The sequence below is a fragment of the Anopheles coluzzii genome, chromosome X (genome assembly GCF_943734685.1).
Source record: "Anopheles coluzzii chromosome X, AcolN3, whole genome shotgun sequence".
Classification (NCBI taxonomy): domain Eukaryota; kingdom Metazoa; phylum Arthropoda; class Insecta; order Diptera; family Culicidae; genus Anopheles; species Anopheles coluzzii.
In genome coordinates, this window is record NC_064669.1 from 18,110,650 (window position 1) to 18,129,659 (window position 19,010).

The 19,010-nt window shown below is 41.9% G+C and overlaps 1 protein-coding gene across 1 annotated transcript in view; it reads left to right on the forward strand.

Annotated features, from left to right (window-relative positions):
* Positions 1-5,683: 5,683 nt before the first annotated feature.
* LOC120955084 (pregnancy-specific beta-1-glycoprotein 11-like) overlaps positions 5,684-19,010 on the forward strand; it is a 71,365-nt gene continuing 58,038 nt past the window's right edge. The window contains exon 1 of the mRNA XM_040375597.2: positions 5,684-7,046. Coding sequence (XP_040231531.1) covers positions 6,965-7,046 — 82 coding nt within the window. The 5' untranslated portion in view covers positions 5,684-6,964. The remainder of the gene's footprint in view (positions 7,047-19,010) is intronic.

The window sequence follows — 19,010 nt, forward strand, 5'->3', positions numbered from 1 at the left end:
ATATAATCCTCGAAAACCCTGTATTGGTGTGCCGACAGTTGTGCCGCATATCAAGCTCGTCCGGTTCCGGTGGGATATTCGGAGGTCGTACGCTGTGAACCTACTGACACAGTCCGTGTGATTTTTTATGTCCATCCGCAAGGTCAGAAGGTTTGGTAGGTCCAAGTTGAAATGGTAGGATGTCGTGGAGACGTCCACCATTAAGACCGGGACAGGGGGAACTGGAGACAAAGTCCGTGAGCGGTTTCGAAAAACCAAAACTGCATTGCGCTTGGAAGAGCAAGTAAGTAATAAAATATGGGACAAGGCATAAGATAATCTCATGCCATGTGAAATGATACATGTATACTATATAGCAAAATATATCCTTCAAAAGAAGAATAATCTCTTATTTCAAAACACTAAAGCTCAGGTATATCTTTATCGAGCACATGACAAATCATTGATTTACTTCGTAGTGAAAAAAAACTACAAGCAAAATATTGAGCTCACGTGAACGTTTCCCAGCAACTTTGCGTTGTTCTGGAATATCCTTGTTTTCTTTTGTGCAGCAAATTAAACAAATATATCATATTGCATACCTGCATACACCGTAAGAGAGAGTTGGTTGTTCGCGTTAAAAAATAAACACTCTCAAATTTTGCATAGCACTAAGCGCTCTTGTTACGATACAAAACAAAATTGATAGCTTAAGGCAATAAAACGTTCTTACTGTACAGTCAGCCGCATTTAATTGAAAAATCTGCTATTCTTTCTAATGTACACGTTTCCCAGCAGCGGATAATCAATCGCTTTACAATCGATCCCCAGGAGTAAGCGATTAGTTCCAAAAAGTGTCAGAAAGAGGAAAGAAACACAAAATACGAAGCAATGTTAACAAAAAAAAAGTTTCCCAGCTTTCTCTCCATCTGCACCACCGGAAACGTTCAGCACAAATAGTTGTGCTGCTGCTACTGCTGCTGATTCTATTTAAAATTTGTTACAAATTTCAGCACATCTACGCTCCCACCTCCCTTCCCCCCCCCCCGCCCCCCGGGAGGGGGCCATTTTGTTCAAAGTTTGTTGTTTCTTCGTTGATTCGTTCGCGACGTGACTTGGTTGAAATTATCGCCGTGCGAACCGGGCGACGTGTGAATGTGCGGCAGCTCGCGCGCGGTTTCACTTTGGCACATGGCATTTAAATTCCTCTGTCCAGTTGAGGGCTGAATTTCGGTTTCCTTGTTTTTTTTACTGCAACCGGTCGGTGCCGGAGCGGAGGAGAAACATAAAGAATGGCCAATGGCCGGTATCGCCTTTCCAGCGCAGCGAAACGTGTCCTTTTTCTGTTCTTGCTAAAACACACATACCGATTTCCTTTGGGAAAATATGGTGGAAAATGTCATTTCTTTACCCCTCGCACCACTCCCCCACCTCTCCTCATAGCTCCTTGCTCATCGACGAAACCCCTTTCTGTCGCTACACACACGCGAGCGTGGAACGGATTTTTATTGCAATCCATTTTCCTTCATTATTGTCTTATCTGTAATATGTACATGAAGATCGCATTTTTGCGCGCCGGACGCATCGGGCGACTTCCTTCGTGGAACGCAAACCACGCTGTCCGCTGTCGTCGTCGTCGTCGTCGCTGCCCCACAGCCACAACTCTCACAGCAGAGCGCCACAGCATCCATACGTGGCGGTGGTCTGGTGCCCTGGGTGTTGTAAATTTTGCACGCGTACGCTAACTTTACGCTGTTTAATATGGTTTTATGGTCTCCGCGCTCGCCGTGCCCGCCGGTTTGAGGACCGCAGCCCTTTCCCCGGGGCCGGTTAGAAGTTTCGCTTCGTTCGAGGGCATCGAAGTTAATGGGTTGGCGGAAAAATACATTCCATAAACTCACACACTGACACACACACACACACATCCATGTAGGGGTAGGGAGGTAAGGGGCAGGCAATGTTGGAGTTTTTCGCGTGTGCGTCAGGGAAGGTTGGAAGAGGCCACCCCTTAGATATTTTGCAGCGAAAGGGGGCTGAAATGGACGAAAAGGGCTGGAAGTGGGGAAAGAAACAGACACACTGTGAGAGGGGGATAAACAGAGATAGAGAGAGAAAGAGAGAGAAAGAGAGAGAGAGAGAGAGAGAGCTAGAGCGAGAGGGATAAGCTGGGAGGTTTGCGGGACAGTGTAGCCAAAGCCGTGATGAAATAAATCCGTTCGCAAAGCGTTTATATGAGCGCAAGGAACACACACACACACACACACGGAGGGATGGCCGCTGCCGCTAGTTGCTGATTGTCCCCTGCAAGCATCGTACAGAAGGGGAATCATACACACAAAACTATTTGTAGAAATGGTGGAGCGCAGAAGGGATAGTGGCGGGGGCAGAGGTTAGTTTGTTTTTCCACCATCGGGCCAATTGGGCATTGGGCATTCCTCGATGCTCGAGAGGATTAAATCCGATTACAACAAAACGATATGGTGCCAAAGTCGCTTCCGCTGCCACTGCGAGCGTACCATGCGTTGTGTAGTATGTGTGTGAGAGAGATAGAGAGCATGTGTGTGGGTAGGGAAAGTATGTGACAGAGTTTCGTAGCACCGGGTCAAAAAGGGGATCGGAAGCTGCCGCAGTGGTGGAACACACATACAGGATTGGCCCGGATTAAACGATTGCATCAAAATCGTTCCATTTGACCGGTCCGGACAGCATTTTAACCAGCTGGCTCCCTCAGTGGCACAATAAACACATCCCTTACACGTACTGGCGAGGCATTTCCATGCAGCGACAGCCGAAGAGTGCAAGCAGAAAGCGTAAAGAAAAGAAATGATTTCGCTCGCTGGTCAAATGCTGCTGGACTCACAATTTGTATGCAGCCAGAGAATAGCGTGTAGCTTTTCCATACAGCGACAGAAAAAAAGGATGCTTTTGATCTATTTTTAGATATGCAAAATGGCAAACGAATTGCATGTAATGTGAGGATTGTATGCATATTTTATTACATTAGAATTACATTATTATCCCATCATTTGCTTACCAAACATCTTCAATTCGGGAGGTCTGCGAGGGAAACGTTATGTTGCAACTGTTTTAATTTGGTCCGCAGTTCTCAATGGCCACAATCATCCACTAGTTTACCTCGTTGTGAGATTTTATATTTTAAATTTTCTTACAATGGTCTTCTCCGACAACAATCTCGCTACAAGTAAGCATAAATAAGCCAATAGTACAATGAGACAGCAATAGAGCATGAGAGAGAGAGAGACAAAGAGAGAGAGAGAGAGAGAGAGAGAGAGAGAGAGAGAGAGAGAGAGACAGTGCGGGAAAACAGAATAGCACAGGGCAATAAATATAATCAGTAAACCGATCCGATTCAAGCATTCGCGGCCCCACCCCTCTTTTCCTGCCAAAAACATCGGGGACTGCCGAGTGCAAAAGGAGCTGGTTCTCGCATTATGCATTCTGGCAGCGGCTCATGTCTGACTGACTAAATTAGCCTGAATTTCCACAAATCTATCCGAAACGGATCCCGGCCCCATGCATCCTTCCCTTGCGCCACCCAGGAGGGCAAGCATTTACAATTTTGTCAATCGACGCGCGACACACAGAAGGCGCTTCGCGAAATTCGGGAATGCTCGTCTCGTCACAAGACTTTAATTTTATTGCCTCCGTCGGCGTGTGCCGCTGGAGGCGCGCGTTCCAGCTTTCTTCACCAGCTGCGAGAGGCGCGGATTTTGGCCTGGGATTCGCCTGTTCAAAAACTATGCGCTCGTGCCGGCATAAAGGCACATATGTGCGTATGGGTGTGTATATGTGTGTGTTAGGAGTAGTTGGAACAATTCCGAACGTTGGATTGCGTTTTCGGCTTTTTTTTCTCACGGCGGAGGGTTTGGCTGAATAAAGGCAACGAAATGTGCAAGCGGAAAGTGGACGTGATGGCGTAAATTGAGTCTAGCAAATTTGAAACCAACCGGTACGGGCGTCGAGACCCAGGACAGAATGAAAGCAGTCGCTCTTGAAACTAGACAGCCGACCAATTTGAGCGCCGAAAGATGAGCGCGCTGTACAGTCTTATTGAGGGGCTTTAAAGATAGCGCTGGAGTGCTCAACGAAACGGTGCATGGGCGGGGCGGTGCGCTTACTTGGGCGGAGACCGCAGGTTGGAAAAAAGACCAGAAATTTAACCCAAGCGAACCGAGCGCGCGATGAAAATTAAGGGCTAGGCAACGCTTTTAATGCGCTTATCGATTTCCTGGAAATTTCAATATTTTACCCACAATCACTCAAAATTTTCGGCGCGAAGCCTTCACCAAAAAAAAAAAAAAAATCTGACATTTCGTTTGCGTATAATACAGTTGTCTCTCCCCACATTCCCCCTTCCCTCCTTCGTGCCAAAGAAAAAAAGAAAACAAGAAAAAATATTAAAACCGTTGGTCGCAAAATTACACCGAAAACGCAAAGTATGTCCAAGGGCAGAGCGAAAGCGCGCGTTTTTGCGCACCGCGTCTTAAGTCCTCCGAAATACTCGTCCGCGTGGGACGAAGATGAAATAGCTAGCACCCAAGGAAAAGGACAAAAAAAAAGCACATAATAATCATAACCAACTTGGCGGCCCGAAACTAAGTTGCAAAATAAATGTGATAAATGGGAACAGAAGAAAAAAAACAAGACCAAGCAAAGATAAGACTTGCACAGCGCGCCACAGCAGAGCGCGAATTGGGAGAAACAAGTGAAAGTGTTTCCCTGACGTATGCCTCCCGCCGGCAGACCAGTGAGGGCCCGACCGGGCAGGCGAAAAGAACGCCGATCGTTCCCGTCGGCGTAATGAAGAAGTGCGCGCGGCTGCCCGCCCGCGAGCCTTGAGCTCGCCTCGCCAAGGGGGAAGGTTGGACTGGAAGGATTCTACAGCGTTTCGCGGCATTGACCTAAAACTCTCCCAGTTTGCTAGCAAACTTCCGGCAAGCGCGGGCACATTGAGCATTTTTTTTTTTTAGCAAAACCCATTCACTCCCAATAGGCTTCCCTTTTCCCTTTTAATGAGACGGAAGAAGAAAGCAAAAGAATAAGACGACGAAAAATTGGGCAGTCGACATCTAAAATAACTTCTTCTTTTTTTGCTGCTGTTGCTGCTACTACTATTGTAGCTGCTTTCCATGGAGGTCTTCCTGCTTGTGACCTTCCGTTGAGTTGGTTTCAAGAGTGGCTGGCACTACTTAAGAGGTTGGCCACCCTTACTAACGAAAGCAAAACTATTCTCATCCCAATGCGCTGGACTGAATGTAGTAAAATACATTCCAGTTGTTAGATAAATCAATTTTCAACCGTTACGCGAGTTCCCGATCGATCACGGCCGGCCAGCTCCGCACGGGTCCAAGCCAAACAAGTTTGTTAATTTGTTACCTACAATAACAACGGACATCACAGCTGTGGGGGATGGTGGCATTATTAGCTGGAAAATCTTTCTCCCACCAGACGAGGAAGCGCTGAAACTATATCAATATCCTTCGCCACTTGTCCCGTTCACAACAAAAAGCGGCACCGATAATAGACCGCGCAAGATGTATCTTGGAGCCTGTAACGTTGTGCTCCTCTGCTTTGCGCTAGTGTGATAAAGGGATGGCTTTTTTATGAATGTAAGCATCCGCCTGCAATGACGAGCGCGCGCGTAAGAAGGATCATTACAAACCCATGGGTGGTTGAAAATTGAAGCCGAGAAGAAAATATGGGAACGCAGCAGATTGTATTTTGCCCTCGCCTCCGATAGCCCAACACACACACATACACTCGCGGGGGCACACACATATACGCTACGGTTTCGCTCTCTCTCTATCTCTCGGGCGATGGGTACCGATCATTGAGCAATCATCATTGAAATCATCAACCCAGCCTTTAACGAGGCCAGTTCCGTCGGCAAGCATAGCGTGCATACAGGCTCCATCGCGGTTCTATCGCTTTCGCTGTGCCTTTTCTCTCTCGTGCTTCGGCTGGTCGAGTATTCGGGATGCTGTACCGAGCCGCATCTGCTCTCGGGTGCTTCCCGCGTTCGGGTCCGTATCTTCGGCGCGCGTTTGTGGCCGTTCCGCGCTGCTTTAGCGGCACACCTGCTCAGTAGTGGCCGTATCCTTGCGTATGTCACAGCTAACGCAATCTAAAGCGCGGAGCAAATAGAACGCGAAAAACTACACACATATACAGTCGCGTACGAGAACCAAGCTGGACGCGTAATCCAACGAACCGTGCACATCTTGCCCAGACGTTCGAGTACGCGTAATATTATGTACGCAGGGAAGGTAACAGAAAAAAAGATACGCGCGTTTGTGTGCTCCGTTACCTACCGGTACCTTTCTTAGCGCCTAGTTTGCCCCCAGGAAAACACGGGAAAATAAAGAACCGGGTGGGGCACTAGAGCCTCTGCTCCGTTAGTGGATCTGTGGACGTGTACTTTACGAGACGTTGGGTGCACTTTAAACAAACAGCACAAAACAAAAAACCTATTTCGATCTCACCACGCTACCACGCCCTAAAGGCAATAGTGGACGAACTGTTCGAGGAGCAGGCGAAAGAAACCAATTTAGATGCGCAGTGGATTTAGCACGCTGAAGGATCGATTACCGCCCTACAATAAAACCGGAATAAACAGCAAAAGCAAAAGTAGTTAGAAAGTGTGAAAAATTTGGAAATATTCGGACGACTCCACGTTCGCTGTAAGCATCGGAAAGGTTGTTTGAATTTCGTTGCGTCCTTGTGATCGAACGAGGCATAAAGTGTGGACAGTGGTGGTAACGCAAATTCCGTCAGCTTAGTACACGGTAGTGCAAGTCCTAGAAAAGTGGCATCGTGTGGTGCGTGGTACATAGTGTAAGCGGTAACACCGTCTTTGCGGCACTCAAATTCAACAACAATCAAAAACCCGTAAATGGCACCGACGATGTGCACTGGTGCAGCCCACAGTTGAAGGCTGACGCAAAGTGCTGCCACTAGTGGGGAAATGATGACGCGCCCTAACATGGTGATCCTGCTGCGGGCCCTGCGCTGGATTCCCATCTGTACCGTGCTCGTGGTGATACAAGGTAGGTAACACGACAGGGCAAAACGGATACAGCGAACTTTGATTGAAGCAAAGCCAGAGTTGGCGGACGCGTTCCGTAGTTATAATCGGGCATAGACAGTTGTCGAAGCATGTCTGCAAAATTTGCATAAAATTATCTACCAAGTGGCGCTTGCAGAAGAGTTACTACACTTTGTTTTGAATTTAATAACACAATTACTCTTAGTTATAATTTAGCGCTTTAAGCAGTGATAAGCCGTAACATGAAAGTGAAGGTAACATGAAATGCTTTATTTGAGCACATATTGATCAACTAAGAAATTCGCGAACTCCTACTGGGAATCCGTTTTTAATCCGTTTTTAAGCCTTTTTAGTCTGCGTTTATCACGGCCTTTCAACTTCACCCTCTAACTGTCAAACTCGCCTGTAGAGGGGGCTCAGAAAAATCGTTACAAAATGAGAACTATATGATTTTCTGTTGCTACCAATCTAAAAGCCACTTAGCAACTCTTTAAAATTTCATATAAACAAATTGATTGCTTATTTACGTATGTCCAATATCCAACCCAGTTATAAGTTGAAGATTCGGCGAAAACGTGTTCTATCGCTATTTAGATTTGCTAATTTTCCAGCTTAACAAGCTTACTATGGATTCAATAGATAGGTTTTGTACTGCAATTTTATGTTTCATTAGCCTTGTACAGTGTTCAGCTTCAGTTGATTATTGAATGAAAAATCGTTTTCCGAATATTTTTTTAGTTGGATTAATTTAGTTATGTCCAATTGCATTTTGAGAAGTTTTGAGAGGAGATTCGCCCTTAATCCTCCTTAATCCCAATCACCAGTATAACTTCCCCACTTGAGGGGAATTTCTCACGTGTAGAACTAGGTTTAGAACGTGTAGAATGGTCTATTTGGGGCTTGAACCCATGACTTAAAAAAAAACATATGATTTTCAATGTCCAATAATATAATTAAAAAATAAATAAAGTTTGCAGCATGCTAGAAAAAAAATGTAGCTGAGGTTCAGGAGGATTGGGTCATACAGAATGCGAAATAACGTTCCTCATATTGTTTCAAAAAACATTCAATGAAAAAAGAAAATCAAAGATAACGCAACCAGATGATATTTGACTCTTAAATTTTTTATACTGACTTTTACACTTCAATTTTATTGAGTATTGAGTAGTATCTAGTATTTAGCCGAGAATAGTTTAAACAGATTACAAACATCAATTTCATTTATTGGTATGCATAATTTCTATACCTTTTTTAGTTTAATTGTTTTATTCACGAAACAGCACCTATTCCCTATAGTACAACACTTACTTACTTACTTACTTACTTATCCGGTGCTACACCCGCTTGGCCTGCTACACGAGTGTACGAAACCACTAATGGTCTCACGCCTTTGTCTGTCAATCCATTATTATACTTAACAGCGTATAATATATAAATATTAAAATCACATTTTCTTTCTTTAGTTCATTAAACGGACCATTAGTCAACATCAACCAACTAAACGATTCACCATCGAGAGAATGATATGAGGATACTTAACTGAGATTTTCATGTTTCACTTATCTATTACGATTTATGGAAAACATTATTTTATTCGGGGTAATTGAATGCATTGAATCTAGCGACGCGGTGTTTGTTTTCATTTCATTTGCTCAGCCTTGCTAGTAATGCCGAAAAAAACACCTCATGTTAGAGCTTTTGGGTTACCGCTGTGCACCGGGATGTCGGTTTGGCCCTCTTCGTTTGACACGTCCGCTGTGGCTCAATTCCGGCTCAATATTTTATTCAATACATCAAATTGAATAATTCGCACTTCTCGCCCGGCCGAAATGTGACAACAGCCGCCCACCCACTGCCTCACACACGTGAAAACGTGAGAAAATTGATACGGATATGTTACACATGGTGTCAACCGCAAGACATCGACGGAGCAACAGAAGGAGAAAAAAAACATTCAAAACGAATCGCTCCAATGGCCCCGAATGTGTCGACAGCCTGACACGATTCACCGTCCCTTCACTTTTTTCCCCCATTCTGCCTGTCTACGGTTATGCAAATGGTGAGTTCTGTCACATGTGTATGTGGGTGTGTGTGTGTGTCCGTCCAGCTAACGATAGCAGAAGTAGGTACAGGAACAGCAAACAAAAAACCCTCGGCAAAGAGAACGTTCGAATTTGGGAAATGCGTACCGGCGATGACACAATAATCATGAAATATGAAACGACTCAATCTCCTCCCCCACCACCCTCCCTTTCCTTCATGCTCTCGCCTTCAGAATCAGCAACCTCTCCCGTGCGGCCTTTTCCAAGCATGCTCGGAATTTGACTCGGGGACTCGGGGAAAATATTCGCACGACTGGAACTCCTCTAAACGCTGGTCTGCGCGCATGAAACGTGACGTGCCGGAATGGGGTACCAAAACGCCAAAGACACACCGACAGTAGCAACGAAGTGCCAAGGCACACGCCAACACCACCAAATGGTGCACAAAAAGAGGTGGTAGGGGGAAGCACTAGCGCTCATCACGTTCGTAGGCCACCAAGGTCTGGTCTAAGCCGTTGCGTTAGGTTTTTTGTTGTTGTCTTTTGTCCCTTTCTCGATTCGATGCTGCGCTAGCTCTAACGACTTCACCTGTACCTGTATTCGATCATCCACGGCTGCTCTCTTTCTGCTCCACTTCCTCACAAACCCCTATCCCTTCTTTGGAGAAAGGTAATGCATTGAGTAATGGTTGAAAACGATATGCAAAGTTCGTCCTGGGGAGGGTAGCGGGAAAAAACAGCGCGCGAGAGAGAGAGAGAGAGAGACAAAGAGATCGCAAGCATTCATTAGAGCAGGTTCCCGAACGGCAGCATTCTAATCCGGTGCCGGCAGTATGGGTATGCAAGCAGGAAGACGAACGACCGAACCGAAGCACCTCGAAGCAATGCAATAAAGAAGCTGTTGCTGCACCGGACGGACGGCTCGACGTGTGCAACAGTGGCCGTGAACGCGCGCCATTTGTGCCAAAAACTATTCCCTGCCAGCGCCATGTCGGCTGCCAAATCGGCTTTGCCGGTGGCTCACATAGACACACATGCACACACAATAGCAACAATAGTCGATAGTCGATTGACGACTGTTCGTCTTGGTGCCTTCACCGCACCAACAGGTGAAGGCGTACATCCGGTACCTTTGATTGCCGTTTGCGCCGTGGGGAGCCGCATTGCAAGCCGGAGACGAAATCACGTCCCACTCGTTGGCTCGTATATCTCGGTGGGCGCGCGATCGCAATCGGATTTCCGGCGAGCCGTACCATTAAGCTGGCGTATCCCACGGCAACCCGTGTGACTGTCTCGCACGATGACAGATAATGATGGCTGAATGCGTTTGGGATTGGAATGTATCCACAACGGCACATTGTAATGGAGTCAGACAGGGACACGCCATTCGTTAGCCCGACCGAACCGGTAGTGCATCTTCACCCGTTACGTATAAAGCGTAACGATATTAAGTCGGTGGCGCGTGTAGGGAGTAACGACCATCAGGGCACACGGTCAGTGTGTGCAAGGGTCGCTGTGGTTCAAGAGTCTGTTTGACTGGCATTGGGACACAGATACGATGTTTCTTTTCTTTCTTTCTGTATGTGTAAGTACAGAAACCGGACAGAATGGTTTCACCAAAAGAAAGAGAGTTTCATTTCTTGTGCTATAATGCAACCAACGGCAAAAATACAAAAATGAGGGGTTTCGTCATCGTACTTCTCAAAGGCCTGAAGGTAAGCAAATCATTAGGTGGCTTGCGTGCTATTTCAATTAGTTAGCATTCAGCAGACAACAGGTACTCTCGTTAGCTGTTGGCTAAATTAGGACTAGAAACTTGCTATTTACAAGGCTTTATTACTATACAATAAAATAACCGTCTCCTCAAGCCCACCAACTACAGTCAACACCTACATGGAGCCCCACTAAATCCTAAATCCACCCTAGACAAGGAAAAGAGAAAGAGGGTTGGATACTGAGGATATCATTGATCTCTCTAGTTCAGTGGTCGGCAAAGTCCGGCCCGCGGGCCAAATACGGCCCGCCGCAACATTCAATCCGGCCCGCGAAAAGAATTTGACTGATTTTGAAAGATGGGAAGAAACGATTCGTACAAAAATTACTGAAGATCTTTTAGTAAGCCATATCATACCATCGTACATTTTCAACTTTAATTAAAGTACTATGGAATTATGGACCGTTCAGTATGCTCGAACTCGAGGTCAATATCCCCGTAACATTTGCATGAAAAAAACATGCCATTTTCGGCTGACTGCAGAAAAAAGAGTAGTTGAATGTAATTATTTAAGCTTACTTGCACAAATAAGTTCAAGACTTTGCGAATTACCTTTTGTATTTTATTTAAGTTCTACCTTCGATTTTTATCAACACCTTCTAAGTTTTCGCTACAAAATTGTAAGAGTAGGGATTTTGCATCACGTTGGTGCAGAAAAAATCGATGGGACACAGATGACGGATGTTTGGCGCGAACTGGAGTCACATCGAAATTTTGTCGAAATTCACCTGAAATGATTGCATTGAGTATTCGCGTAATTGTTTGCCACTGTGAAGCCAGTGGATGCGATTTCTAATTCCTGATCTGTTTATTCATGTTGCTCAGGTATTATTTTACTATTTGTTGGGTTGCATCGATCTCCTGATCCAGCTAACGCAGTAATTGAGCCACTTGTCCCTCTGTCTTCATTTCAACTTCTTTTGGAACCTCAAAAATGAACCTGGGCTTTCTTTCGATGCTTTGATTGTTGCCTAATAGTGCCAAGAAGTTGGCGACCAAAATGCCGAAACGGGTATATACGACGTCCACAAACTTCCGCACGGAGTCCATTTTGGACGCTACGGGGTGCCATTCTTTGATCGCGCATGCTTTTGATTCACTTTTTTGATCATCATGGTTAGAGTTCGACTGATAGAGGTGTCAAATTTAGTCTGCTAACTAATGGGAAACTACTACTCAAAGTGCAATTCTAGATCTAGCTGTCTCGTATTTTCGTCCTTGTCTGTATGTTATAGTGCCATCTGAGGGGTTTATTGTGACTTATTCGAGCTATTATCAAGATAGCTCGATATTTGTCAAAAATCGCCTGACAGATGTCGCACGAAGTCGATATCGTGCCAACAGCGGGTTAAGAAAAACCCATGAAAAATCGACAATTGTTGTCCATTTTTTTAATGAAACCATTATGTAATATTAACATTATTTTAACACCACAATAAGACTATCAAAATGGAGGTCGCATACAAAATTTTATAAGGATAAGATACACTTAAGTCTGGTTGCAATGAATTTATTTAAAGTTTTGTATGCGACTGTCACCAACGTAACACATGGAAAACAAAGTTTTAGATGTAGTGAAATAGCATACATTTTTCACGCGATAATATTTGTCCTGCTATTCGTTCTTCTTAATTTCACACAAATCAGTTGTTTTCTTTTTTATGTGCTTTAGTGGTATTTTGCATCGTATTTGAAAACAAATAAGAACATTGAAAAAACCCTGTTGTTTGAACGAGAACGCCAATTTCACGCTGTTCCTGTTTACGAGTACAACGATTGTCAACGTGGTAAAGTTTTTCATAAGGAATCATTAACAATTTATCCGACAAGGCATAACTTGTCCATAAAACATTTTTATAAATACTAAATGCACATTTGCCTCGATAATTTTTCAGCCAATAACACTTTTGTATCATCCCCAGAATAGCCTTAATATTTTTTGCGGCGTGGGAGAATGGGGTCATCAATAAGCGATATTGCTCTTGCTTTGTTATGTTTTGAATTATCACACTATTGCCCTTCTTTTAGCGATCCTCAAATGATTGAAGAATACAATAAGTTTTTAAGTAGGTATTATCAATTTTTAACCATGCTTGGATGAAACAATTATAGGAAAACAGCAATAATACCAATTATTTTGTTTCAAAAATTTTATAATGTAATAATTAAAGCACAATAATAGAAAAACCGCATTCTCCTGGCCCGTGGCTTTAGATCATTTACAAAATTTGGCCCTTTGCCTTAAAAGTTTTCCGAACGCTGCTCTTGTTCTTTGAATTGGTTATCCATATTAACAAACAAGAACAACTTAAGCATGTGGTCAAGAACTTAAGCTCAAAACACAACAAATTAATAAGAATGCTAGTAGATTGTCAATGCAACTAATAGGTCTATTGCTTTCCATTTGCTTGTACTAAATCACACAAAACAAAAAAACAGACAAATTTGGTCTGAATCAAATTGGTAACATGTACAACGCTGTTTGAATATTCTTGAAGAAAACAAATTGATAAATTAATTTAATAAAACTATTATTGTCAGAAATATTTAAAAGCGCATCAAAGGGGTCTTTGCACAGCAAATTTTCTAAGTTTGTTTCAGTAATATTTTTTACTGAAAGCTATTCAGTTTTGCTGAATTTCAGCATCAATGTCATGTTTTAACAGATTTACAGTCAAACAATTTACTGAATGCATTACAGAATTGCAAATTTTTTTGAAAATCAGATAAATAAGTGTCAAATTTGTCATTTCACTGGATGCCAGTATAACAAATTACTAAAAACGCCTCAAAACAAAATTATGCGATGCCCACTTGGTCGTCATGACGCAAAAGATGATTTGGTAGGAACTTAAAGACACTGCGATAAAATTTCAGGTGCGATTTCGGCTTGCGGGATCAATGTATAAGAATTTGCAGCCGTATTGGTGTGTATAATCTTCACACCATTGAGCTACACTTACTAAAATTTCGTGGTGACCGTGAGTGCGTACCGCAGCATCAAACTTGGGTCGACAAAATACAGTGTAAACCTGTTTCAAACTCTATGAAACATGAATAAACATGAGCTGAACGGACTGCCACCCTGCACATCAATAAAAACCTTAATTTGAATTTTTTTTCGACACTTTTAAATCGCTATCGATTATTGAACAATAAGTAAAATCAAAATGGCTTTACTGTGATTTAAGTAAACGAAATGTCACTTGGGTCAGCATTTTAAATTACTAAATCGTTCAGTAAAAATACTTTAACTGAAATGATTACTGAACTATAAGCTGAAAAAATCAGTAAAAAATTACTGAACAGTGGTAAAAAAAGTGTGTATACACGAGGGGTCATTATACATGGTAACATACGTTATGTGCAAACGAAATTGATTCGCATATCTTCAGGGGCTGAGCAGGTAGGATACACTGTTTTCCAGGACAGTTTCCAATGTTAACTGCATCGTGCAATGCTTCAGAGGTGTTTTTCAAAAGCATGGTTATCAAAAATGTATGACAGCTGCTGGAAAACAACTTGCCAGCTTGGAATAATGCTATTAATATTGGGTACAAACCCGAAAAAAGTGTTATGTGGATACACTTCTTTGCTTTGTAGCTTTTGTTTTGAAACATTATGATATATAGTTATGTGGCATTGGACACCAGCACGTGGCACGACACAATGCTTTACCACATTGCAGCGCGGCACATTCCATCTCTTCTAGTTCCCACGGGCGCGCATCATCGGACACCAGCCAGGCCGACAACGCAGACAGCACGGTCGCGCGACATCGGACACCAGCCGGACGCAGACAGCTCCCACAAACATACACCGCCAACCGAGGTAGAATTAATGTGAGTTTTTAGTTTTAATTTAGAACTCATTGGAGTAACATTTAATCTTTTTGAATAAAAAGCCGAATAATAAATGTACACCGCATAATTGGCGCAGCCGGGTAGGCACTAAAGAAAAGTGACGTCATAGTGAGAAACAGTGGAAAGTACTGAACTAATAACACAGTACAACAGTGATCCCGCAAAGTGCATCGTGATCTACGAGCATCGAGCATCCACAAGCACCAAGGACGGCAACGTCGCTGAGGAGTTGAGGATCCCCCCGCTAAGACGCACACGGAGCACCGTCATTGTTTTCTTGGCCTTCGCCCAAACACGACTTCAACATAAACCGTGTGAGTATTTAGTGTTGAGTTTCTGTGCGTGAAATCGTGTTCAGTAAAACTACCTAAATAATAACACAAGAAATCGGGGGTGAAAGAATTTAAAATTAATGTGAGTGCGCACTATCAGATAGACGCATCACACTAGTTTTATAAATTTCTTTTCATTCACGTACCTAGAGCCACTACCAGATAGAGCTTTAGGATTGGCTTTCTTTATGCCAAAAATCAAGAACAACGCTTTCAAAAAGGCCCAACAGCTGATTCAGGAAAGGATTTTTACATCTGAAACAAGTTCCGAATCAGAAGAAAGTACGGTATCTGAGGAATATTCGCACATACCAATTGCAAATTTGCAGTTATCACTTGAGCACCTAAACATGGAACCTCAAGCTCAAACTACTCAAGAGAGTGGTAATGATCAGATGGCTCGTATGATACAAGCCATCGAAAACATAAGTGCAAGATTAACGCAGCAGGAGTTGCAATGGCAAAGTACAAATGGAAACCAGGGAATAGCACACCAACGAAGTGATCCTATTCCTCGTGAAGTGACAATATCAGGTGATCCGTTCCGTATCCCTGATCCCATAAAAATGTTGCCCATATTTAATGGCAATAAAAAGCAACTCGCAAGTTGGATAGAAACAGCAGAAAAAACTCTTCGTTTATTCGAAAACCTCGTGTCACCACAAATATTTGAAATTTATGTGACAGCTGTTATAAACAAAATAGAGGGGCATGCTAAAGATGTAATTTGTACAAACGGCAACCCAAAAACGTTCAGTGAAGTGAAAGAAATTTTGATAACATCTCTAGGAGATAAACAAGATCTTTCCACGTATAACTGCCAACTCTGGCATAACAAAATGGATGGTAACGCAAACACGCATTATCAGAAAACTAAGGAACTGGTTCACAATATAAAATCGTTGGCAAAACAAAATCCTAAGTACAATCTTCATTGGGATGCCATAAACGACTTTATAGACGAATATAGTCTAGCTGCATACGTCAGTGGGCTGCAGAAACCCTATTTTGGGTATGTACAAGCTGCTGAACCCAAATCAATCGAAAATGCGTATGCATTTATATGTAAATTTACATCAAATGAATCTAACAGAAACCTTACCCATATTCAATTAACACAATCAAAACAATACTTAGGCAACTCACATACCGCAGGGCAAGGAAATAATAAAAAACAAACAGAAAGGAAATTTAACAATACAAAAATCACACAGCCTCAGCAACAGGATTACAAACCTCGTAAACCAGTTGACACGAATCTGCCACCCGAACCGATGGAAATAGGTTCTACCAAAAGTCGACTTACTTTAAATAAGAAACAGCTGTTTAATGCTGAAATAACAAAACCCTCCGATAACGAAGAATCTGAGTCTGAGGATGAATTAGACATAAATTTTTGCTTAATTCATCCAGAAAACAAAAACACGTAAATTACTTGCCTTACATTATATCAAATACTCAAACTTATCCCACAAACATTTTGATCGATACTGGAGCAAATAAAAATATAATACGGCCGGGCATTCTCCCACAAACAAGAAAGGTAAAGGAAACCAAAATAAAAAACACCGCTGGATGTAAGCACGTTACGGAGAAAGGACGTATTAATTTGCTCGGCGATAATTTTCCAAATCAAACCTATTATGAGTTAAAATTTCATAATTTTTTCGACGCACTCATTGGTTCAGAACTAATGGCTAAAAACCAAGCAATAATAAATTTTAAAGAGGAAACATTTGAAATCGGAAACATGAAACTCAAATATGAAAAATATTTTCCCGATAAACAATTATATTCGCACAACTTAGAAATGGAAACATCCGTTAATGGCGATTGGTTCGTACCAACGTTTCAAAAACTTTGTAAAGGAGTTGTTATTGAGCCAGGTTTATATAGAGCTAATAACAATAAAACGACAGCAAAAATTTTAAGTACAGAAAAAACAATACCTGATGTCAAAGGAAAATTAAACATAATAGTAAATAATTTTGAAACAATTTCCCCAATCCCATTACATCCAGATTGTAGCGTTACAAATGAAGTGCTTAGCGAAATAATTCGCACAGATCATTTGTCAATACTAGAGAGGGATGAATTATTCAAAACAATACTTGCAAATAAAACAGTTTTACTTAGGGCTGGAGAGAAACTTACATCTACATCTTTAATAAAACATAAAATCTTAACAACAGACGAAAACCCTGTTTACACAAAATCATATAGGTATCCACACGTTTTTAAAAAAGATGTGGAAGAGCAAATCAAGGAATTGTTCGATAACGGAATCATACAACATTCAATTAGCCCTTACTCATCGCCAGTTTGGGTTGTTCCAAAAAAGATAGACGCATCAGGAAAACGCAAAGTGCGCGTTGTTATTGACTATCGTAAGATCAATGACAAAACCATTAACGATAAATTTCCCATCCCACAAATAGAAGAAATATTAGATAATCTTGGCAAATCAGCATATTTTACCACCTTAGATTTAAAATCAGGTTTTCATCAAATCGAAATGGACCCCGACGATCAAAAAAAGACAGCGTTTTCAACAGCTTTAGGGCATTTTGAATTTACGAGAATGCCGTTTGGCCTGAAAAATGCCCCAGCGACATTCCAGCGTGCGATAAATAATGTTTTATCAAACTATATTGGATCAATCTGCTATGTGTATCTTGATGATATAATCATAATTGGTAAAAATCTTCAAGATCACCTCAACAATGTTTCAAAAATCCTTAAGAGGTTAAGTGATTTCAATCTTAAAATACAATTAGACAAATGTGAATTTCTTCGCAGAGAAACGGAATTTCTTGGACACATTATTGCCCCTGACGGAATCAAACCTGACCCAGAAAAAATAAGAAAAATTCAAGAATGGAAACTTCCATCTAATCAAAAAGAAATAAAACAATTCTTAGGACTCGTAGGGTATTATAGACGTTTTATTAAAGATTACTCAAAATTAACAAAACCCCTCACCAAATTGTTACAGAAGGATGAAAAAGTAAACTTTAATGATCACGAATATCAGGAAGCCTTTAAACATTTAAAAAATATAATAGTTTCAGATCAAATCTTATCTTATCCTGACTTTGAACTTCCTTTTATATTAACAACTGATGCCAGCAATTATGCCCTCGGTGCCGTTTTATCACAAGTAATCGATAAAACAGAAAAACCCATAGCTTTCGCAAGCCGTACTCTAAACAAAACAGAGTCAAATTACTCCACAACAGAAAAAGAGGCACTAGCCATCATATGGGCAGTAACCAAGTTTAAGCCGTACCTGTATGGTAACAAATTCACTTTGGTTACCGATCATAAACCCCTTATTTACATAAAAAACTCAAATAAGAACGCTAAATTGATACGTTGGCGATTAGACTTAGAAAATTACGACTACGACGTAATCTATAAGACAGGAAAGACAAATGTTGTGGCAGACGCACTTAGTAGAAAAGTCGAAGTTAACAACAATCAACTAGAAAATGTTGTTTCTGTTGATCAAGTATCTGTGGAAAATAATATCAGTTCATCTTCTTCCGAAACAGCACATTCAGCAAACACATCCGATGACTATTATATGCATTTTACAGAAAGAGCTATTAATAGTTATAGAAATCAAATCATTTTTAAAGTAACGGACTCCGACTCCGTTATCACGGAACAAATTTTTCCAAACTATAAGCGAACAACTATTTGCTCCACTTCGTTTGATAATAGAAAAGTTACAACATTTTTGAAAGATCATTCGAATGGAAAGCAAAATGCTGTGTTAGCTCCGGAATGCTTACTTAATTTAATTCAAGAAGTTTACAGAGAATGCTTCTGCAACACAAAATGCCATTTCATTATTACACAAAATATGGTTGAAGACGTATCTTCCGAAACAATGCAAGACATTATCATAAGAAAAGAACATGATAGAGCCCATAGAGGCATAACCGAAGTC